Below are 24,779 nucleotides of genomic sequence, written 5' to 3'. Positions count from 1 at the left end.
GAATGCCTACACTCTGTACCCCAGAGTGAAACTCCTGTTTCTTGTGGATATGCTTGTCTTCTTTGACAAAGCATGACCATCTTGAAGATCACATCCTAGACTTGTATCTGTGCTCCTAGACTTTGCTGGTGCTCAACGAATTTAAAAGCAACCCTTTTCAAACTCAGAGAAGTTTTAATGAGTCAAATGATAATAGAACTGCAAAAAACCAAAATGAATGAGATGTGTAGAGTTTCTGGGACACAATTTGTTTTATGTCTCTAAGCTTAGGGGGAAAAAAATCACACAGCCTTTATTTTCATTCTAACTTAACTCTATTCATTTTACGAAAGGTGAGTGTGGTAAAATAATCTTTGCTAGGTATGTGAGTAGAACAGATGCCCGAAAGTATAGAGCAGATTCACTTAGACAGAAAAATCAAGTTTCATTATCATATTGTATCTGTACTGTGGTTTGTTTTCTGAAAAATATGGACTCTTAGTCACAAAAGATTGAGTAAGTGGAGAGAATCCCACTGCCAGCATTACAAAGGTACCCACAAAGTCATGAAACACTGGAGCCAGCATTGTGTGTGGCTTAAGGTGCTGCACCCATACCAGAGCTCTAGTGTAACCCTGGTTGGGCTAGATTGAAGCCAGAAGCTAGAAGCTTCATCATCTATGGCTTTTACATGGGCTTTTACATTTTGGAAATGGAACAACTGAGACTAGAACAGGTATCCACGTGACATTAGCCCCACAAAAATATTTTAAAAGAACAAATCATGAAATTTAAAACTGCTCAAAAATGGACAAATTTGTTAGTGTTTTTCTGTAAGTTTCATTTTCTCCTGTGTTTTCCGATGTCTTTGTCATTTCCCTGCCCTTTGTCTATTACCAAATGTTCTGACATTTTGGACTAGAGCAAAATCTCATTTCTAAAGGTCCCAATTGTTCAGTGTGAGTTAGGAACATGCAAGTTTTATATGACATCTTTTTAGTGATCAATTTTGGAGTTTAGTTTTTAAAATACCTTCAGAATGCCAACACTTTGTCATTAGTTCTTTTCCAATCATTTTCTGAGTTTTATCTTATATACTTTTTTTTTAAAGATTTATTTTATTATTTTTTCATTGGAAAGGCGGATATACAGAGAGGAGAGACAGAGAGGAAGATCTTCCATCCGATGATTCACTCCCCAAGTGAGCGCAACGGCCGATGCTATGCCGATCCTAAGCCAGGAGCCTCTTCCGGGTCTCCCACGCGGGTGCAGGGTCCCAAAGCTTTGGGCCGTCCTCGACTGCTTTCCCGGGCCACAGGCAGGGAGCTGGAAGGGAAGCGGGGCTGCCAGGGATAGAACCGGTTCCCATATGGGATCCCGGGCGTGCAAGGTGAGGACCTTAACCACTTGCGCCACCGCGCCAGGCCCTTATATACTTTTTAAATTCCCATTCTCTATCTTGGAAGTTACTTTGAATCTTTGTACAATAAGTTATATTTTTTCTTTGACTTCTATTGTGATTTCAAAATCACAAATGAAAGTGGAAAAGATTGATTTATGTTCATAAGAACCTTATTTTCACCTTAGGCTGCTGGTTTACTTTTCCTAGACCAATTTTTGTTTAAGTTCTCTCTCACCTATCACAGAAAATGTTAGAAAGGCAAGAAACCCCACAGGATTTTATAGATAGTTCTTTTCTATTTTACTGACAACTACTATTGATTGCAAAGCTTTATGCCTAATCAACTGTATTGGATCTTCATTCTGGATTTTACTCCATTGGCGTTCCTTAATTCCACCCTTGCCAAGGAAGAACTGAAGAGGACAAAAATATTTAAAATACTGCTATTTCCTTCAATATATATCAGAGTTCAATGACACAGTTTTCTAGGATTCTAATAAATTGCCATCTTACTGACCTATAAGGGCTGGGATGATTATTGGCTGGTTGAGTTCCCAGCATGCATTTCCTTCCCATTTTTTTTCCTTTGGGAAGATTCTCTTAAATCCCCCCTCTTCTAGAACCCAGTTGATTTAAATCAGTTAATCAATGATATTCCCTTGATTTCAATTAATGGTTCACTTATGAACACTTTTCAATTTGGATCAATATGAATAATTGAGATCCATTCAGTCTCTTGTGGGACAGTGCAAGTAGAAATCTGTAATGACATTTGAACATTTTGTTGCTACATTTGAGAGTCTAGCATTTGAAGGCATGGTCCAGATTTTAAAACCTGAGGCAGAACTTGAGAATAAAGTTTCCTGTGGAACTAAAACAATAAGCTATTGGACTGGGCTGGGCTATTGGCTCAAGCTATACCTGAATGTTCTACCTGCAAAGCTCTCAGCCATGTAAACCAATGTGCTCCAGGCTTCTCCCTGCCCTTTGCAGGCTGAAGAATACTGAAGTCAGTTTGAGCTTATTTCTACTAACTGGAATCCCAAATTCTCTATACAAGAGTTTTGCTAGCAGTTCAATACATCTGTAGCTAATGCAGCATCCTGAAACTATACTTGAGATGTAAAATAGTCATAAATTCTTCAGAGTTGAATTTCTGAGAAAACTGTTTTTCTTATTTAAGACAACAGTTTGGGGGCCCGGCGCGGTGGCACGAGTGGTTAAGGTCCTTGCCTTGCACGCCCGGGATCCCATATGGGAACCGGTTCTATCCCGGCAGCCCCGCTTCCCTTCCAGCTCCCTGCCTGTGGCCCGGGAAAGCAATCAAGGACGGCCCAAAGCTTTGGGACCCTGCTCCCGCGTGGGAGACCCAGAAGAGGCTTTTGGCTTCGGATGGGCATAGCATGGGCCGTTGCGCTCACTTGGGGAGTGAATCATCGGATGGAAGATCTTCCTCTCTGTCTCTCCACTCTGTATATCTGCCTTTCCAATAAAAAAACAATAAAAATAAATCTTTTAAAAAAGTTATCTCTAAAAAGAAAAGACAACAGTTTGAGGATTAGTGTTATTACTTTATAAAGTTTTATTTATTTATTTATTGAAAAGCAGGTCTACAGAGAGGAGAGACTCTCTTCTGCTTGTCTACATCCCAAGGGGCTAAAATGGCTGGAGCCGAGCCAGTTCAAAGGCAAGAGCCAAGAATTCCCAGATAGGGACTGCTGAGATGGCTCATGCCTAAATTCCTCATCTTACATCTGCTGGGATTCCATAGGGTGCTGGCTCGTGTCCTGGTTGCTCTGCTTCCCATCCAGCTCCCTGCTTGTGGCCTGGAAAAGCAGTCAAGGACAGCCCTAAGCCTTGGCACCCTGTGACTGTGTGTGGGAAGCCCAGAAGAAGCTCCTGGCTCCTGGCTTTGGATTGGCTCAGTCTTGGCCATTGTGGCTTCTTGGGGAATGAATCAGTGGAGGGAAGATGTTTCTCTCTCTCTCTCCTCTGTGTATACCTGCCTTTCCAAGAAGAATAAATAAATCTTTAAGAAAAAAGAAGATTGATATATGTAAGTTTTTGCATTAGTTAACTGATGACAGGAGAAAAACATCATAATCATAGTTTCAAATAGGAAAAAAAAACTAAGAAAATGGTGGAAAAAGAGAACCCTTAGAAATTTGGGAATATTTTACTGTATAATAAACAGGTTCCTATAAGATCCTAAAATAAGTATCATATTTAATAGTTAAATCTAAGGGCTTTCATGGAGTGCAATCAGATGGGAAGAATAACTTCCTTTGTTATTTGAAAGGCAGAACAGTGAAAGAGAGGAAGAGGAGAGGCAGAGAGACACACAGGTATTTACCATACACTCTCACTCTCCAAATGCCTTCAATAGCCAGGGCCGAGCCAGGCCAGGGCCTGGAGCTGGGAATTAAATTTGAGTCAGACACATAGTAGATACCGAACTAAGAGAGTCACCCAGTGAGGAGCTGCCTCTCAGAATGTACAAAGGGAGGATGCTAAAGTCAGGAGCCTCAGTCGGGAATCATACTTGGGCACTCTGGAATGAGATTTGGGTATCCTTAGCAGCATCATTTAAAAAAATGATTTGTTTTTATTAGAAAAGCAGTTTTACAGAGAGAGAGACAGAAAGATCTATCTACTGATTTACTCCCCCAGTGACCACAACAGTGGGAGCTGAGCCAATCTGAAAACCAGATCCAGGGACTCAGACTCCTGGGCCATCTTCCATGGCTTTTGTAGACATTGAGCAAGAGCAGGATAGGAAGGGGAAGCAGAACAGCAGGACACAAATTGGTACCCTTCAGGGATGCTAGCATTGTAGGTGGCAGGAGAAATTGTGTTAGCATTTGCTAACCTACTAGAGTAAGCTGTGGTTGTTTAAAAATGGTCCTGGGGTGTTCATATGCAGATTGTGAAAACTGGTATTGAATAAGAAACCTAGAGACTGGAAAGGCAACCGGGGTTGATACTGGAAATGGATTAGCTAATCTTTAGGAATAGATTCAGTGAGTATATCTGGGAAATTTCAAGAAGGAAAATTGACTTTTGAGAGGTTTCCTTGTGTCTGTGTTTATGTGTAGGCGTTCTGTAAGGTTTTGTTAAATTTATGGATACACTATCTATAATATTTGTCCGCTTCCTGCCACATCCTTCAATGCAGTTCTTTCACCCTGATACAACCTGTTGGATCCTTTCAAGGGGCTGAAGAAAAGCTTCCTATCCTTCCTACTTCATATTTGAATTACTGGCTGATGTTTCTTTAAATGCCATCAAGTCTGCCTTTGTTTAGAATTCCAGTGAAAACACACCAAGCAGGGAACAATATGGTTCAGTGAAGGTCAAGGACAGTGGATAACAGAGAGTGGGAAACGGCACTGTGACCTGCTGATGCAGAGGATGTGCAAGCTGCTCAGGAAGAAGCATGGCTTCCACCTGATAGAGCAATGCCAGAGCACTGCAGTCCCTACTGGGAAGATGAACATTTTAATATTTTAAGAACAGAAATGTTAGCCCTATACGTGAGGGATGTTGGCCTTATACGTGGTGCAGTACAAGATGATTTATCATCTTTATAACCAACCTGGCTATAACACCTTTGTAATAAAATTGAGGAGACAGACACTGTGATTCTATAACTTTTTCCATTTGAGAAAGCTGGTTACAAAGAGGAAATGGCCTGATCTTGAACACTCTTGCTCATGATAAAATTATAATAATTTAAAGAAGAAAGACTATAACGAGTAATTTTAACTTTGTGTTTCAGAAAACACAAGAAATATATTATCCTTACTAGTGAATGATGACTGAATGAGAACAAGGTTATGCATTTCAGTGCAAACACTTTTTAAAGTTCTATTTTAAAGCAATATATTATCCCTCTGAACACGTGTGTTTACTCTTGGGAGCTAAATTGCCTTGGAAAGGCAAAATATGACTCTATCCTCCTAAGTGTTCAAGTAATTGATATCTGATCCAGAAACTTTTCTATTAAACATTACTAAGCAGAGATCCATTACTGAATATTTATTTATTTAGCAAATAAATCTTGATACTTTCATCAAGAGGAGACAGGATATGCTTATTGTATTACTTTATTATTATTAAAATACAACCATGAAAGAACTAAGGACTGTGCAAAATTGCATTATTTTATTGGAATGTATAAATAAAAATCTCAAGAAAAATCTTTATAAATGAAAACATAATCATTCTAGGGCTGGTGAATTACTGTTTGCTTTATATGCCCTGACTTCTCAGCATGAATCAAACTGGGTTTTTCCTTAAATAAGAAAAATGGATAGCTACTAAAAAAAAAAACCCCAGAAATACAATGCAGCACAGCTGTATTATAAAATTATTTTAAGATTTTTTTTGGTAGGACCTACCACATTCATGAAACATAAAGGATAAACAATAAACTTCTGAGCATACATAAGCCAGGGGTTGTTCCACAAGTCAGGCTTGAATTTTAAGCCTCCTCCATCAGTCTTCCAGAAATTATAACAGCAATCCTGGTAGCTGCCACTAAAGATGAGTGAGTTTTCTTGGGATAAATCATTGTAGAGCTAATTTGCAATCTAGTAAGCTTGTTCAATTAAAAAACTGAAAAATATTTAAGCCTGAATACAGTTAAGCATAAATTACTTTAATAAACCCTCTTTTCCTTGCATCTGTGCTCATGTAGAAAAATCTGATGGGGGGGGGGACAATGGACTCAGGGCTGGCTTGAGAGAAGACGTTGTTCTGGAATTTTCATTGAGAACACCTTCCCTGCCTAGCACCACTGTCACTGCCAGCTATTGCTGCGTTCACTGCACTGTTACACCACCAGGAATTAAGTAGCACAGTATTTCTAGAGTTGATGAAGGTGACCTGGAGTTGGGCAGAGATTCTGAATTAGAAGTTTGCTTGCCAGCCTCTGCAGGGAAAATTAAATGTGTTAGTCTCCAGGCTCCAAGTTTTAATGATAATAATTACTACTCCAGCAAAACTTAGGTAGACTCCTCATCCAAGAACTTCAAGGTACACATTGTATGACCTTCGTTAAGATGCTTTCTTTAGTTCAGAAATTCTAACGTAGAACCTCCTTTTGCCTTGTTGCAACAAGAACTTCACAGTTCTATCTTATTTCCAATGGAGCATTGCTATCTCTCCAAAATGCTATCTTACTGTGGTTGGATACAAATACATATTTATGATAACGTGCTACTGTAGCTGTCTATGGAAGGAGTAGGGAATTTGAGGCAGAAGAGTATATGTACAAATTCAGCTTGCTTCTGGGGGTGGAGTTGATAGAACTTAGAGAATTGTTTAATCACTTGAGAATTAGCAAGAATTTATGCTGTTTTAGGTGAAGTAGGAAGCTGCTTGTTCCGATTTTAAGACAGTTAAAGTATATGACAGCAATGCTACTAGATGTAACAAAAGATCCATCTCTCTGTAGCCTCTGCCCAGAGATCAAAAGTAAGAGTTTCTCTCTTTTTTTTTTTTTTGTCCATTTGGGTATTCAGTGAGTGAAATTCCACATGGTCATTCAGAAATTCAACCTTTTGACTCCTGTGGTTCCACGGACCTCTTCATTCAGTCAGTGAACAGGTAAAGAGAGTTTTGTACAGAAAAGTTTTGTAGGCCAGGACAAGAAGTAACATATATTATTTATGCTTGCAATTCCACTGGCTATTACTCAGTAACAAAAACTTCCCTAACTTCTGAGGAGTCTGGAAGTGGATTTCAGTTCTGTTGTTGAGGGGAAAAAGAAAGAAGCTTGGTAAAGAACTAGACAATCTTTACTCAATCAGTGCAAAGGACCTCTAGTTCCAATCTGCTACCCATTTGATTTTATCTCCGTCTTTCTTTTAATCAGTTGCAGCTTTCCATTTCACAGCAGAGTTTAGGTTTTAGCTGAACAGATATTATAGGAGAATGAGGATGTATGTTATTAAAGAGTTTGAGCCAAGATCCAAGATTGCTGAATAGGGTGTAGCCATATTGACTTCATGTCCCGGCACATGAAAGAACAAAGGGAGGTCCACATTTTGAGTGGTCTGAGTGACGGAAATCTTAGTGGTCGTGTGACAAAACAATGAAGACTCCGTGGGACAAAAGCAGGTAGATAGATACATTGCTGCAGCTGGCTGTGTAGTGCAGCCAGTTTCTGAAAGGGAGCTGCTGTCTTACCAAATCAAGGTAAGAAAAAATTTCCATGTGTCCTGCCACCCACAGATTCAACTGAAAGGTCATCCACTGACCTTTTCTCCAATCTGGGGGGCTGATTTCATTCTGAAAAACTGCTGATCTTTTAGAAAGGAAGCCACATCACCTCCCTCTCTTCTCTCACTTCCATGGAATACTGGCTTGGGCTTTGAGAAGTCGCACAGCAGATTTCTTTTCCGTGGATACCAGAGTGATCAGGATAGAAATTGGAGTCAAAGCAACTTGTGGGGCAAAAGACAGATCTCCTGCAACTGTGGGAGTTTTAGAACATCAGCTCAAGGGTTATGCTCACTTACTCTACATAAAGTCAACGTATTACCCTTTGCTTGTGTTGGCTGGCACTAGCAACAGCCCATAAGATATCTGATATCATGCTGAGAGGTCTGGGTGATGATGGCATTCTACCATGCCACACAAGGACTAGAAGAATGAATGCTAAATTTCGCAGTTGCACTCCAATCTACCTGATGAACCTAAGCAAGAACTTCCCTGGATTCATTGTGCTAGAGTCTTAGCCAGCAGAGTAAAATATCTTGCATTCATTGGTATTGGACAGGAGTAGGGCTCCCTCATATTCATGGTACTATTTCTAAAACTATTGGTGTTATAAGCCATAACACTTGCTAAACACTTCTAGTAGAACCTACGGGAGGGCCCATCCACATCATGCAGTGCTAGAGCCACAGAAAATGGTATCAGAAACCCCAGTATCAGTCGGGCTTGCTGGAGGTTGATGGGATAAGTACTTTTTCTCCTTCAGCATAAAAAATAAGGCACTAACTTATTTTTCACAATCTCTAAGGAGACTGACAACAAACTCTCTATGGTTTGAAGAAAAAAATCCTAAAAATCCCACATTTTTCTCAAAGCAATCTATACTTTAATCTCTCTGAATTGCAGCAGGCTAGACCATTGTGTCAGAGCGACACAACTCACACTGATCAAACAAAGGAAATTGCCCACAGATTATATTCCTGGGCTCTTCTAAAACCAAAGTCAAAACAACCTAGTGATACCCTTCCTTCTGACAAATCCATAATTCTTTTGCAATAAAACCAACTCCATTCAAAAGAAAGGATATCGAGCCAATTTTATGGCATATTGGGTTAAATCATTGCTTCTGATTCCAACAATCCTCACGGGCAATGGTTTGTCTTGTGGCTGCTCCAATTCTAATCCTGTTTCCCACTAATGGCCTGATGAAACCAGCAGAATATGGACCAGGTGCTTGAACCCATACCATCCACAAAGTGGGGATGGAAGCCCTGGTCTTTGCAGCATTCTGGGGAACGGAAAGGCAAAAGGAAGTCCACTCTCCCAACCCCCCAGGTCTGACTTTCATACAAATAAGTTAATACATAAATAAGTAAAACTTGATGAAGAAGGATTAGTCAAGGAGGAGCAGAGAGGGCACGATCTGGGGAAATAGGAAAGGACAAGCCAATGTCAGAGGGACACTTGCAGACCCATGGACATGGGAAGCAATAGAGACAGTCGAGGGTGCTGCAATGAACAGATAACCCAGCAACCATCAGAGTTCCATCAGCCTCCCAGTTGGGAAGGGGCATTCACTGTGAACTAAGGAGGTGAACTCAACCATACAACTGCAGATTCTGCTTATGTGCTTGATATGACCATGAGCAGAAGCAGAGTAGCAGAGCTCAAGTAGTTGGGTATGGGAGAAGGGTGGGTTTCATGGCCCCTATCCCCACCAGTGCCACATCGGTTGCCATTTTGACTACTGTAACCAAGGCTATGGGGAGGGACATCTGCAGGTTGAACATATGCAAAACCAGAGGAGAACTCACTTCCAGCTTAATGCATTGTACTAGTTTCAGTAGGAAAACAATACTGAATTGGCATTCTACAAGTCCCATCAAAAATCGGTTTGGGTTGTCCCCAGACCTGCAGGTCTTGCTGGTTTGTTTAATCTAATCATGAGCAGAAGCAGAATGTTAGCATCCAAGTAGTTGGGTGAGGGAAGATAGTGGATTTAATGACCCAGCCAACTACATTGGGTGCCTTTTTGGCTATCGTGCTAAAGGCTCTGGGAAGGGACAACCGGGACCAGCACATGTGCTCATCACTTCTGGATCAACACATTGCAATGATCCAACAAGGACATGGGTATAAACTTGGCATCCCACATATTCTAATCCAAAATAGGTCCGGCTGGCCGCTAGACCTAATGGCCAACAGATTCTGGCCAGAAGAGGAAGGAAAAAAATTCTATGCAATTGGCACCACAGACAACCCTATGATCTAGAATGGCTGCTGTCTTTCTAATTTTGGATCCTACTGGGATTAAGAGTGAGAGGAAAGCTGAGCAGGCAATGGTGTAGCCACAGCATGGGATCATAGGGAATGGAGAGTGGTGAGCTGGGAGCTGGGCTAACAGAGACTGTGGTAAAATGAGAGCCTAAACTCACAGGCGGGAGTGGCATGAAAATGGGATCAGTGAAGTTGACTGTAGACCTGTGGCTAACACAGTTTAAAAATTGGCCCTAAGAAGAATCTGCTAATCAGAATAGCAATGACCAAGAGCACTATGAATATTGCTGATGCCTCCCCTGCCAAGGAGCAATAGCCTCAGAATTAACTGAGGAAGACATTGAGGAACCTGAGACCCAGTATCGGGCTTGCCGGAGCGCCATAGACTACCCACGGAGCTCTGTGAGGCGGGTCCGACTGCTTCACTGCTCGCCTGCGGGCTTGAGCTGGGGGCAGGACTGGGAGGGGGTGGAGCTTGAACCTGGGGAAGTAGTCTACGGTGGCTGGAAGGCCCCGGTATAAGCAGCATCTCATGCCTGGATCACACACGGCTGCTACCATGTGCGCGTGCTTAGCCAGTATGGGCGGCCAGTGCGCCATTTGGCGGTAGGTTCTGCCTGCTGGCCGACTGGCCAGGGAGCTCTGGGATTTGGTTTCTATGATTGCAGCTTAGAAAGCTCCATGATAAACCCTCAGGGCTTTGGGTACATGAATCAACCCTAAAGATTCCCAATGATATAAGTCTCCCCTGATGGACCTCTACCTAATATGGTTTCAACCCAAGTGTTTTTAAAATTGCACAACCAAATATATTTTCAAAACCTTTTACTACTCAGAAATTGGGTGGGAGAGCAAAGAAACCTTCCATCTCCTGTGAACGTGTGAGGAAGCCGTGTAGTGTAACCTCTTAGGCACATAAGAGGTAACTTGTAGACAATAGATTCAAGACAACATTAGACAACAGTAAAACTACAAAGACATATAGGGGGAATCAAGAGCGACCCTGACAACCTATTAACAGGAAGTCATGTGCACAGAGCAGTGGGGGACCACAGAGTGGAGCAGGTGGACAGGAGGAGGCTTGTATCCCAAACCTGGAGACTCCCGGATCCCCACCAAGGGCTATCAGTACGGGCGCCAAGGACCACATCCCAACTGCCAAAGAGACTATGGGGTACTGGAATGCCTTCGGAGGCCGAGAACTCAGAGGACATCCCCCCCTCCGCCCCTTTGGACCTACCCCACTAGATGGAAGAAGCTGAATCCTTCATCATAGGATTCAAGGCCATTGGAACAACAACCAGGAAACCTGAGCGGTCTTCAGAAACAGAACAGTAAACTCCCTTCAGGATTAGGGAGAGGAGCTATCTCTGGTTCTTACTTAGCTCTAACTTCGGGTCCCCACCCTCTCTGCAATGACCATGAGGGATGCTCCAGAGCCCCCCCCCCCCAACACACACACACACACACACACACACACACACACTCACAAATTGGAATGGATAGGCAGAGTACAACAAGGAAGGCTTGGTCAGTATGGACTCACACACAACTTACTAGGTAGGACACTGGGAATAAGTACTCCTCACCAACGTATGGAAGATTTCTCTGCACACCCTTCCTAAAACTGTTTCGCACCTCAATTATTGAAATGTCTTTGAAATAGTCACAGGAAGTTGTTAAGACCATGCATCCAATTTTGACAAATTGGTTGCTCAATACTTTGTCAATTTATCCCTTAACGTTATATATTGTTGCTGATGTTATGTCAGGGCTTTTAATTGACCAGGATTTTACTCTGTTGACTCTGCCTTCGGACCGGGGAGGGTTTCCCCAAGAAGCTGCTGAACTTGACCAGACAATGAGATAGTGGACTCTATGCTTGGTGTATGCTTGCAATGAAGGAATCTCAACTAAACCTGAACTGTGGTTGTGCAATGGGGGGAGCCCACCATGGGGGGAGGGGTGGGAGAGGGGTGGGGGGAATCCCAATGCCTATATAGAACTGTGTCACATAATACAATGTAATTAAAAAATATATATAATTAAAAAAATGAAAAAAATATTTAAAAAATGTTGTAAACTTCATTAAAAACAATGAGAAGCATCTACAGGGCTTCAAGGAATTTAAGGAATACATTACACAGGAAATAACAACACTGAAAGAAAATCAAGCAAATTATAAGAACTGAAGAACACAATGCAGCAAAATACAAAATTCAGCAGGAAGCCTCAATGACAGAATAAGACAGAAGAAAGAATCTCAGAATTAGAAGACACTTCCTGCAATAATAATGAAATAGTCAAAAAGCTGTAAGAGGAACTGAGGCAAGCTAAAAAAAAGCATCTAAGAATCAACAGACAGCATTAAAATATCAATCATGAGTTATCAGAATTTCAGAAGGTGGGGAAAGAGAAGCTGGGTTCAAAGACATATCCAATGAAATAGTGATTGAAAACTTCCCTACCATGGAGGAAGAACTGGGAAGTGAAATAGAGAAGGGGCAATGAATTCCCATATGAGTTGATCAAAAACAATTCTCTCCATGGCATATAATGAACAAGCTCTCTTTGGTTAAACAGGAAGAAAAGATCCTTGAGTATGGATGTGAGAAAAGTCAATTAACTTGGAGAAGAACCCTAATCAGACACACAACTGACCTCTCAGAGGAAACTAAAGGCCAGAAGAGAGTGGAGTGACCTATTCTAGATTCTAAAATGAAAATTTGTCATCTGAGAATAACACCCAGAAAGCTTTCCTTTGCCTGTGAAAAGGAAAGAAAATGCTTCCAAAGCAAACAAAAGGTGACGGATTTAGTTTCTAATTAACTTACACTAAAAATGTTCCTTAAAGATGGACTACAGAGAAAGGAATAGCACCTTCCAAAACCGAAGGCAATGTGCAGAATCTCCCGGTAAAATGACAAAAGAAGACTAAATCAAACTGTGAACAGCCCATTACCATAATGACAGGACCAAGTCATTACATATTGATATTGACTGAATACAAATGGCCTAAACTCATCAATCAGACACCATAGATTAGTGGACTGGATCAAAGAACACAACCAACCTATCTGCTGTCTACAGAAGACATATCTCATAACAAAGATATGTGGAAATTGAAGGTGAAAGGTTGGAAGGCATATTCCAGGCCAACAACAGAAAGAAAAAATGAGCTTCTGCAGCCATTATCACATCAGATAATATGGATTTTGAAATGAAAAACATTAAATAGATGAAGAAAGACAACACGTAATAATCAAGTAATCCATTCAGTAAGAAGAAACCACTATAATAAATGTATACACACCAAATGCCAGGTCACCTAGCTATACAAAACAAATATTAGTGGAATTTAAAGGAGAAATCGATTCAAAAACAGTAATAGCGGCAAGCCTTAACAGCCGCTAACTTTAATGAACAGATTGTTGAGAAAGAAACTCAGCAAGGAAACAAGAGTTCAACCAGGAAATAGAATAAGTAAAATTATGGACATCTACAGAATCTTTTACCCATCGGATACAGAATACACTTTTTGTTTTCCATCAGTACATGGAATCTTCTTCAGGACTGACCATATTATGAGCCACGAAATAAGCCTCAGGAAGTTTAACAAATTTGAAAAATACGATGCATTCTCTCAGACCACCATGGAATAAAATCAAAGAGTAACAAGTCAAAATACTCCCAAAGATATACAAGTACTTGGAGCCTGAACAATGTGCTGCTAAATGAACAATGGGTTACAGAAGAAAGCAGAGGAAATTTAAAAATTGCTTGAAATGAGTGAAGGCATCAATACCTTTCAAAACTTGTGAGACATAAACAAGGCAGATTTTTTGGATACATACAGTCTACCAAAACTGAATCATGATGCAATTAATAATCTAAAGAGCCCTACAACAAGGATGGCAATTGAATCAGTAATTAAATCCCTCAAACCAAGAAAAGTTATTCAAAACAATATCAATCCTTCCAAACTCTCTTTTTGAAGACAACTACACCTTAATACCAAAGCCAGGTAGACACACAACAGAAAAAGAGGACTACAGAGTGATAACCCTGATGAAGATAGACACAAAAATTCTCAACAAAATACTAGTCAACAGAATCCAACAACACACGAGATGGATCATTCACCCACCCAGGTCATGCAAGGTTAGTAAAACATGCAAATCAAAATAATATGGGAAGTTTTAGCAAGAGTGAGTAGGGAAGAGAAAGAAACAAATGGCATTGTAAATGGAAAAGAGAAAGTAAAAATGTTCATGTTTGTGGATGATGTGATTTGTATATTGGAAGTCCTAAAAACTCCACCAAAAACCTGTTAGAATTTATAAACCAATTTGGTAAGGTTGTGGTTTATAAATAAATATACAAAAGTGTAGCCTTTTATACTCTGATGATGAATTCAGTAAAAGAGAAGAAAGAAATCCCATTCATAGTAGTCATAAAATTGAATATTTATGAATATATTTAATCAAAGAAGTGAAAGATATCTACAATGAAATTGTTGAATTTGTCAGAAATTGTTGAAAGTAACCAGTAAGCCCACAAACAAATGAAAGATTTTTTTTTTACTCATGGATTACAAGAATTATATTATTAAAATACCTACACTCTCTAAAGCAACCTACAGACTCAGTGGAATTGCTACCAAATTACCAATTATCTTAGTCACAGAAGTAAAAGCAAATCATCCTAAAATACACAGGAAATCACAAAAGGCCTACAATAACTAAAGGAATCCTGAAAATGTATCAAGGTTAAGGCAACAAAATTCCAATTTCAAGGCACAACACAAAGCTATAATAGAACAGCAGAGTATTAGCATAAAAACAACATAAAGATCAATGGACTAGAAGAGAAAACATTGAAATTAGTTTACATACACAGCTGATTTTTGACAAAGGTGCTCAGACCATCCAGTAGTACAAGGGTAATTTCCTTAATAAATGCTGCTGGAAAAAACAGACTCCATATATTCATATATACTAGGATGAAATTATATCCCTAACTCTGAGCAAATGAAAAAAATAAACTCAGTAGGAGACTATGAATTGCGAATGGTTATTGGGCAAGATTCCCAAAGCACTGGCAAAAAACAAAAACAAAAAAGCAAACAAAAAAAAAACCAAGCTAAACTAATGGGATTATATATAGTTCAGAACCTTCCTCAGAGCCAAAGGGAAGATGAACAGTGTGAAGAGATAGCCAACAGAATGGGAAACAGGGTTCATGAGATGGGCCTAATGATGGGCTCAATTGACTAATCTTTCCCTATGTGCCAGGATTCTATCTGGGTGCTGATTGTGTCCCAGCTGCTTCATTTCCCATCTAGCTCTTTGCTTATGGGAAAGCAGCAGAGGATGATCCAAAGCCTTGGGGACCCTGCACCTGCTTGGGGGACCCAGAAGAAGTTTTAGCTCCTAGCATTGGATTGGCTCAGCTTTAATCATTGCAGCCATTTGGGGAGTAAACCAGCAGATGGCAGATCTTTCTCTTGTGTCTCTAATTCTCTCTGTAAATCTGCCTTTCCAAAAATTAGTTAAATCTTAAAAAAAACCATCATGGACTACCTATTCAAGAAAGGATATTCAGGAGCTTATGGAACTCAATAATAAAATAACAAGCACTTTTGTTAAAAAATATGCTAAAGATCTCAGCATACAGTTCTCAAAATGAAAATGACCAACACGTATGTGAAAATCGCCCATTGTCACTAATCATCAGGAAAATGCAAATCAGAACCATATTACATCACTTCTAGCATCAAAAAGGCTAAAATCTCAGAAAGAGTGATGTTGGTGAGGATATGGAGAAAGGGGAACACATCTACATGGTTGGTGGGAATAAAAGTGCAGCCACTGCGGAAAGGAGTATGGAGATTGCTTAAATAACTAGAAATAGATTGTCAAAATACCCAGCAGTCCCACTTCTGCACATATACCTCAAAGACATGAAAGTGCTAATATCAAAGAGATGTCTACATCATCATGTATATAACACACTGTTCATAATAGCCAAAATAAGAAATCAAATGGTGCCTATCATCATATGAATGGATACAGAAAATGTGATATATATGTATAAAGTGGAATATTATCCATCTATAAAAAGTAATGTTCTAACATTTACAACACAATGGATGTTCCTGGAGGATACTATGGTGAATAGAATATGACAAACACATTCCCATATTGGCACATATATGTGGGAGCCATCGTTTAAAAGGAAAAGAGGAAGAAATACCTCTTCCTCTTTTAGTGTTTAGCAGCACTGCTGCAAATATCGCTGTGTCCATCTTTGTTTATATCTTTGTCAAACCAATGGTTAAGTGTATTTCTATAGCTTCAATAACCCATGATTCATTTAAAATTAAATGCATATGGATAAAGTGGTCACATTTCCATTTCATTATTATTTGTTGCTCTTGCCTATATCCTAGATAAATCCAGAGTCTCTTTGCTTTTAATTTGTTAAGTCCTTGATGTAATGTAAATGAAAAATTTATTATATAAAAGTTACAAAAAGAAAGAAGGGGAGGGCGAAGTGGTGCTGATGGATAAGTGAAGGAGGGAGGTAGGGAATGGTATTATTTTCTTAGAATTATATGTATGGACTATTTCCAACCTATTAAAACTAAAAATATGCAAACCTTTTTTCAAAAATGTAAGTCTGATGCCTTCTCAGAAGTAGGTATAGTCATGGCACCATCTAGACTAGTATATGCAATATATGTTCTCAGTAAGTGTTTGCTGAGTCAATGATCAGATAAATAAACTACCCATCTTGATTGTAAATTATATTCTTGTTCCTAGGATCCTGGGAAGTGGGGAAAAGGCAGAGTAATACAACATGGTGCAGAGACTCCCGTGGAATGAAGGGGATCTTTCAGCAAGACTCAGAAGGTGAGTGGGTTCATAGACCAGCATATACAAGGGACTCTTCAGAGACTGGATTGGAGTTGTGTCGATATTAGGGCTCTTGGGTCTCTTCATTTGTCACGTAGATGGATGAGGTGCTGTTCAAGCCACCAGGTTTGATCTCTAGTGGGACTAGCCGGCTTGCTTCTCTCACACGTGCCGAGAACTCCAGAAATGCTTGAATACCGGGGAAGATGAAGCCAGGCAAAGAAAAGAAGAAACATTCATGGAAAGGATAAGGAAGCTAGTGAATATGATTAAATAGTAATTGGAAAGAGACAAACGCGTAGAAATGTCTGCATGACAATAAAACAGTCTATCTCCGAATCTGTGCAGAGAACACAATACAGGTGCGCAAAAAGGTTGGAGTCTTGTTTGCACGTATTTTCTGTGAGATTATCTCTTTACATCTGCTGCATGAATACTTGCTGAAATAAATCACTTAAACTGTCAGGACAGAACTTTTAGAAACTCTAGCTACAAGTCTGATGGAAGGGAAATCCTGGCTTTGGGGAAAATACCATGAAAACTACGTAACCAGGTCTCATCTCTTTCTGAGTGACTCATTTCCAAGCTACTATATTTGGCTCTAACGCCTGCCCTCCTGGAAGAAATGTGCAGATGGTCAAAAGAACACAGGACCTTCCCACTTCCCTGCTTGTGCTCTCATGCCCCTTGTCACTGCCTAGGGGAAAAGGAGCCACACTTCCAAGACTGAGTTTACATATCAAGCCATGATCAAACAATAATTGTTTCAACATCATCCCAGTGAGGACTTTGGGGAACATCCCTTAGTCACTTCTTATTAATTCAATAGCCTTATTAGTTCCCACTGTCTTTCCTACCTTCTACTCCCCTCTAGAAGCTGTGTCTTTCCTCGCTCTGTTTTCATACAGCGCTTACAGACCTAGTAATGAGTAATTATGAAATAATAGAAACAATCATCAGTAACTTACAATTATCTTCTCTTCCAAACTATATGATCCTTTAGCACAAATTATCTTGCTAACAGATCATAATTCATCTTGATAACAGGTTTGACGGAGTTACATGAGACATGAGTCTTGCTCATTAATGTTGTTATTGTTTTTAAATTCTTGGTAGCGATAGTGCTTCCTAAGTATTAATTAATCCTCATGACTTCTCCACAAAGCAGGTTAAACACAGTAATTCATTCCATCAGAAGAAATATTGGCAAACTGGTAATCCCTCATTAAAAACTCTTCATTCTGAAGGGTGTGCCAGCAGCAATGGAAGTAGCCGACACAGACTCCATTTTCCATGAAGCTAGATGACCATGACTTTTATGTACTACCTGTGCTCTGGTCCAGAAACCCCACCTGCTAAGTATCTGTAACAAGACAGTGAACCATTTACAGTAATTAGCAAGAAAATATGTGTTTTGAGACATCTTTATCTATGTCCTTACAAAATGCTCAAACAAAGCAAATCAGCACCAGTAGTAAAGTTAGCATGTACTCCGCCTTTCCTTTCCTTTTTCTGTCTTTAAATTCCCATTGGTGGGTCCGGCACGACAGAGCAGTGGTTAAGGACCTCGCCTTGCACGCCCAGGATCCTATATGGTTGCCAGTTCTAACCCCAGTGCCCCTGCTTCCCATCCAGCTCTCTGCTTGTGGCCTGGGACATCAGTTGATGACCGCCCAGATCCTTGGGACCCTGCACCCGCGTGGGAGACCCAGAAGAGTTCCTGGCTCCTGGCTTTGGATTGGCCATTACACTCACTTGGGAAGTGAACAAATGGATGGAAGATCTTCCTCTCTATTTTTCCTCCTCTATGTATATCTTCCTTTCCAATAAAAATAAATAAAAATCTAAAAAAAAAAAAATTCCCAATGGTAGGGCCTAGCATGGTAGCCTACCCAAGGTGGCTAAAGTCCTCACCTTGCATGCACTGGGATTAGATATGGGCACCGGTTCCTATCCTGGTGGCTATACTTCCCATCTAACTCCCTGCCTGTGGCCTGGGAAAGCAATATAGGATGAGCCAAAGCCTTGGGACCCTGTGCTTGCATGGAAGAAAGGAAAGAGTCCTGGCTCCTGGCTTCAGATTGGCTCAGCTCTGGCCATTGTGTCTACTTGGGGAGTAAATCAGCAGATGGAAGAGCTTTCTCTCTGTCTCTCTTTCCTCTCTGTAAATCTGACTTTTTAATAAGAATAAATTTTTAAAATTCCCAATGGTTCTCAGGGACTTACTGTTCAGTCATCCACAGCAACACCTTTCCTTTAAATGACTCTCAACATGGAGAATGGAATCCAAAGGCTTTGCATTTAATGCTTCTGTTACTGGCAAATACTGTAGCCATATGAGCAGGATGTGAGTTCAAATCTAAGGCCTGCCACCACTAGCTATCTGTTTTCTCTGCAAATGTAATTTGTCTTTTCTGGTTACTATTTTCTGGATAGAAAATAGCATGGACTACCAAGAGATAATGAATATAGAGTGCCTGGGACTTTAAAAGTGATCAAAACAAAACGCATTCACAATTCTATGAATCAATGCCTTAATTTCAAGGGCCTGAACAGAGAGCAGATGAGTGTAACACGAGGTGCGTCTCTTCAGATATTTGGCTTAATACAGTAGTTATTGTGGCTTTGTCATAGCACTTTTCGCACTACAGATTAAGTCATCCGTTAAAATGCTGATATCACATGTTGGAGTGCTGGTAAGAGCCCTCGTTGCCCTGCTTCTGATCCAGTGTTCTGCTACAGCACCTATGAAGGTGGTAGATGATGTTCCAAGTAATGGGGTTCCCGTCATTCTTGGGGGAGACCAGGATGGCATTCCTGGTTCCTGACTTCCGCCTGATCCAGCCATGGCCATTGATAAGTAAATAAGGCCTTGCAAGTAAATAAATCTTTAAAAAGTGAGGTAGTCATTGTTTGATGGTTCTTCATTTAGAACCAGAAACATCTCTATTTTTTTCATTTTTTGAAAATAAGCTTTATATATTTGAAGAGAAGAACAATAGAGATCTATTCTTTCTGAAAGATTTTATTTTTATTTAAAAGACATATTTATAGAGAGAATGAGAAGCAGAGATACAGAATGATAGAGATCTAGTCCACCTCCTGGTTTACTTTCCATATGGCTGCAGTGGCAAAAACTAAGATGATCCAAAACCAGGGGCCCGGAGCTTCTTCATGGTCTCCCAAGTGGGTGCAGAGACCCAAGGACCTATATAACCACCCTTCACTGCTTTCCCAGACCATTAGCAGGAAGCTGCATTGGAAGTGAAGTCCCAGGACAGGAACCTGCAGCCATATGGGATGCTGATGTTACGGGTCAATCTCCTGCTCTTTAGTTTACTACAAAGCAGACTACAACAGCCACTGCTGAACCCAGGCAAAGCCAGGATCCTGGGATTCTATCTGAATCTCTCATATTGGTATACGTGTGAGAGATCACCCCTGGATCTCCACCTGCCTAACGCATATGGGAGGCCATAGGCACATGGCACACTGCACGCTTGGCTAACAGACCCCAACATGACCTGTTCACTGGGCATGCAATAAGAGACATGGGTTGCACCTCAGTCTCTCTTCTCCACTCTGCTAAGATAAGACTTCCTTTGTAAACAACCCTAGGAAGTCAAATGTTACATTTATTCTGCTTTTCAGCAGATAATGAGTCTGCCCTGAGATACAATTTCCTGTGCTTCCCGACCTTTATCTTCAGTGGACCAGAGAGATAGACCTATCTATTAGCCAGTCACAACGTTGTTTTTCAGTAGCAGTACTGTTGGGACCGCCCTTCTGCCTGCCTCCTTTTCCTATATAAGCTTGTGACTTCTCTCAAATAAATGGACATTCTTCACCACCAGATTGTCTAAAGTGTTTCTGCTGCAGAAGAGCCCTGCGCTCTGACCCCTTGGTTGTCTTGGCGCCTGATGGACAGAAGACACCCAAGACAGGAACTCACATACTGGATTCATCATGCACTGGCTGAAGCTAGATCAAAAGTGGAACAGTCAAGAATCAATGAGATTCCTTACAATGGGATGCTGATGTCATAAGCAGTAGTTTAATTTGCTGCACCACCATGCTGGTGCCCTGCTCTTAATTCAAAGTTACACTTGACATATACTGAGTAGTAAGACGAGTTTTGAATGAATGTGTATGAACAAGTGACTTTCGAAGGTAGAAAGATGAATAAAGAAAAAATAATCTCGGTGTTGTGATTGAGTGTTCTTTAGTATCCCTGGTTGCTTTGATCATCTGTGGACAGCAGTGATTTAAGAACATAAGAAAAAAGGAAGGTGGGAAATGTGGGATAGATGGCAGGAAGCAGAAAGAGTGCGCTCTGGGGAGGAAAACAAGTTTTGGGGAAATATTGTAACCCTTTAGTCTAACAATGAAGAATATGGGGAAAGTGACATTTTACCATATGCTATTATTATTATTATTATTATTACTATTTAAATCTTAGAGCTTCCCATTTTCAATGTTTCTTCTTCAAACACAGAAACACAGGGCCTGAGAAATATGGTATAAGACCTATAAGGCAAGCCCTACTTAAAGCCTTAAAAGTAACTTATTAATTTCAAACCATTAGATTAAGCATCATATCCTTGAAACAGAAGCCATGAACAAGCCAATCAGGAAGGGCCTTGTATTTGAATGAAAACAAGGAGCCAGCCGGTAACTTGAAGCAGTGGAGTCTTACCTGTGTAGATGTACTCCATATATGCAGGATGAGTTTTTGTGAAAATCTCTTTCACTTTGTCTATTTTGTCGGCTGTCACTTTGGTTGCAAACGGTGTGTACATGACGGAGAAAGCTTCAGCTCTGGTAATGGCTTCTTCAATCATGGCCTGGGAGGAAGCACACCGTCCCATTGGCATCAGTAACAATCTATGACTTTTTGAGAATGTAAAAAGTCTAATTACCTTTATGGATGATTAAAAAATCTATATACTATACTGCAAAGATAACATGATTTGGGTCTTGAACATTCATTAGAACAGAACTTTAATTAGTTCTAGAAATACTATAACATATTAAGAAAATCAATTAAATGAAAAAGTGGGCAAACAGGCTCCTCTAAACGGAGTTTATCTCAAGACAAAAAAAATTCTGTTTTCTTTTTTTAAGATTTATTTTATTTTTATTGTAAAGGCAGATATATACAGAGAAGAGACAGAGAGGAAGATCTTCCAATGATTCACTCCCTTAGTGACTGTAACGACTGGAGCCACGCCAATCTAAAACCAGGAGCCCGGAGCCTCTTTTGGGTCTCCCGTACGGGTGCAGGGTCCCAAGGCTTTGGACCATCCTCGACTGCTTTCCCAGGCCACAGGCAGGGAGCTGATGGGATACGAGGCTACTGGGATTAGACTCAGCACCTATATGGGATCCTGGCATGTGCAAGACAAGGACTTTAGCCATTAGGCTGCTGCTCCGGGTCCAAATATTTCTATTTTCCAGCATATCATTTCTCACATGATTTTAAAATTAAAAATCTTATGTCTGGAAGGATAATTAACTTATAAACAGACAATGGTAAGCGATTTATACAAGCAGAGCTTTATAAAAACAAGCCAGAAAGATGTGGTGGATTTTGTAGAGCCAAGTATTTTCTATGAAAGGCTTGGTAAAGTAGATGGATGTCATTTCCCCTCCTTCTAATGCCTGAAACACCTTGGGAACGAGAAAAGCCTTGCTTAGGTCTCTCCCAGCAAAGGCTCTTTTCTCTGTGGACCATACGATCTACTTGAGATGGAGTCAACTCTTTCAGAATTTTTCTTCAAGTGACCTTTGCTCCCGTATTATTCTGGATAGGGTTTTGCTATTATCACAAGACTCCTGTTTTACCACGGTCTGTCACTGTTCGCAACAGGCCAACAGGAAGTTATATAACGTTTTCAGAGGCATTCACTGGTTTCCAGAAGCTTTTCCTTCTAGTGAGGTTTGGTTATGGAATAAGTGGCAATGACTGTATGTATCTCATTGTTCTGATAATGGCAAAAAACAACGTGTTAGAAAAATTCCCAGGTATTTGTAGAAATGCAAATTTCCCCTCACCACGAAAAGCATTAATAAATAGAGAAAAAAAATGTGTGAGCTTTCTACCAAAGGAAGGATCATTTACTAAATAACAATTTATATCAGAATGGGTATAGCATTTTGCATGTTTATTGATGTAAAAAGCAATAAGCAATTGGTTGCAACAGGGTAGTCTGCTTGAACTTCCTCATCATGTGCTCATCCTTAGAGACTCCAGAGCCCCTGGAGCCATCCATGCTTTCAAGAAAAGAGCAGTATTGCAATGTATTTTTGGAAGAAAAGAATCCTTTTTACCATTATTGCATCTGAATTAAGCAAAAAAAAATGGTGGTAAGGTTTCTGAATGAAATTCAAATTTCTTAATATGTGATAATGGAACCTAACACTGTTCTTTCTGAATCCAAGGAACCGGAAGAGATAAAAGCATGTGGTTTTGAGGCTGCATCCAGAGCCAGCACTGAAATAGTTTGCACGGGGTTGTGTATGTCAGGGTCAAAGCTTATTTTACTTTTGGAAAGCCATCAAGGGTAACGCTGGCAACAAGTACAGGATCCAGAGACACAGATTAAGAACCAGCTACTGGTCTTCCAGAACGCCTAGAGAGCCCTTGTCTTGAGTAGCAGTGATTCCTCCAGTCAGATGTGTCCACCGCTGAAACCAATCCTGGGATGGCTTGACCAGACCTCTACATTTAAAAGTTGATTTTCCTGTCTTCAAAGGTTCTTGGTTCCAGAATTAGTGTTCCAGGGCTGCCAGGCAAAATATCAGAAAGTGAGTTTCTTGAACAGCAGAAAAGTCTTTTTCTTAGAATTCTGGAGATTGGGGGTCTGGTGCGGTAGCCTAGTGGCTAAAAAGAAATAAATCTTTAAAAAACCACAAAAACCTCAAAATCCATGAGATATAGTTTCTACCGATCTTTGTTAGTCAGATGTGTCTCCTGTAGGTAACAAATAGATCAGTTTTAAACACATCAATCAAATATACTAGAGGTACTTTTCTTTCATTTTCAAAGTTAAGAGTAGGGGTGAAGCATTGCTGCTTGTACTAATAATGGAGTTAGATTTCACACTTTAGGTTTTTCATATTTTTTTAAAGATTTATTTTATTTTATTGGAAAGTCAGATATACTGAGAGGAGGAGAGACAGAGAGGAAGATCTTCTGTCCGATGATTCACTCCCCAAGTGGCTACAACGGCCAGTGCTGAGCCAATCCGAAGCCAGGAGCCAGGGACCTTCTCCAGCTCTCCCACACAGGTGCAGGGTCCCCAGGCTTTGGGCCATCCTTGACAGCTTTCCCTGGCCACAAGCAGGGAGCTGGAAGGGAAGTGGAGCTTCTGGGATCAGAACTGGCGCCCATATGGGATCCCGGTGTGTTCAAGGCAAGGACCTTAACCGTTATGCTATCGTGCTGGGCCTGTTTTTCTTCTTAATATTTATTTGTTCATTTAGTTAGTTATTTTGGAAGGGAGAGTGAGCAGGGGAAGCAGAAGGAGATGAAGAGAGAAAGAGCATGCATGCTTCAGTGAGAGCGCTTCTCGTTCCTTCCAGATGCTTGCAGTAACCACTGAAGATGGGTCAGGCCAAAGACTGGAGCCTAGAAATTAACCCAGGTCTCCCGGGTGGGTGACAGGAACCAGGAGCATGGATCAGCACCTGCTGCCCTCCAGGATCCGCAGTAGCAGGAGTCCGGAATGACTAGTGAAGCTGAGACTCCAACGTGGGATGCCGGGGTCTCAGGTGGCATCTTGACTGCTATGACACAGCATGAGATTGCTAGCATTTTTCATTGGATAAAAATATTCTATATTTGAATCTCTCTTTTCTCAAAATAGTTGATTTCTTCCTCTGAAGATACTGCATGTGTGTAGAGAACAGGCAGTCAGTCCATGTACCCTATTGTAAACTGCGTACTGTAGTCATTGTTCTTTCTCTATTGCCATTCAGAA

The 24,779-nt window shown here is 40.6% G+C and overlaps 1 protein-coding gene across 1 annotated transcript in view; it reads right to left on the bottom strand.

Annotated features, from left to right (window-relative positions):
- SPATA16 (spermatogenesis associated 16) overlaps positions 1-24,779 on the bottom strand; it is a 205,164-nt gene that overhangs the window by 48,465 nt on the left and 131,920 nt on the right. The window contains exon 6 of the mRNA XM_041002591.1: positions 21,494-21,641. Coding sequence (XP_040858525.1) covers positions 21,494-21,641 — 148 coding nt within the window. The remainder of the gene's footprint in view (positions 1-21,493; positions 21,642-24,779) is intronic.

This window comes from Ochotona curzoniae, unplaced genomic scaffold (assembly GCF_017591425.1).
Source record: "Ochotona curzoniae isolate NIBS_2020 unplaced genomic scaffold, NIBS_Ocur_1.0 scaffold_2587, whole genome shotgun sequence".
NCBI classification, from domain to species: Eukaryota; Metazoa; Chordata; class Mammalia; order Lagomorpha; family Ochotonidae; genus Ochotona; species Ochotona curzoniae.
Note: the sequence above shows the minus strand (reverse complement) of the source record. Positions and strands in the feature narration are given on the sequence as shown.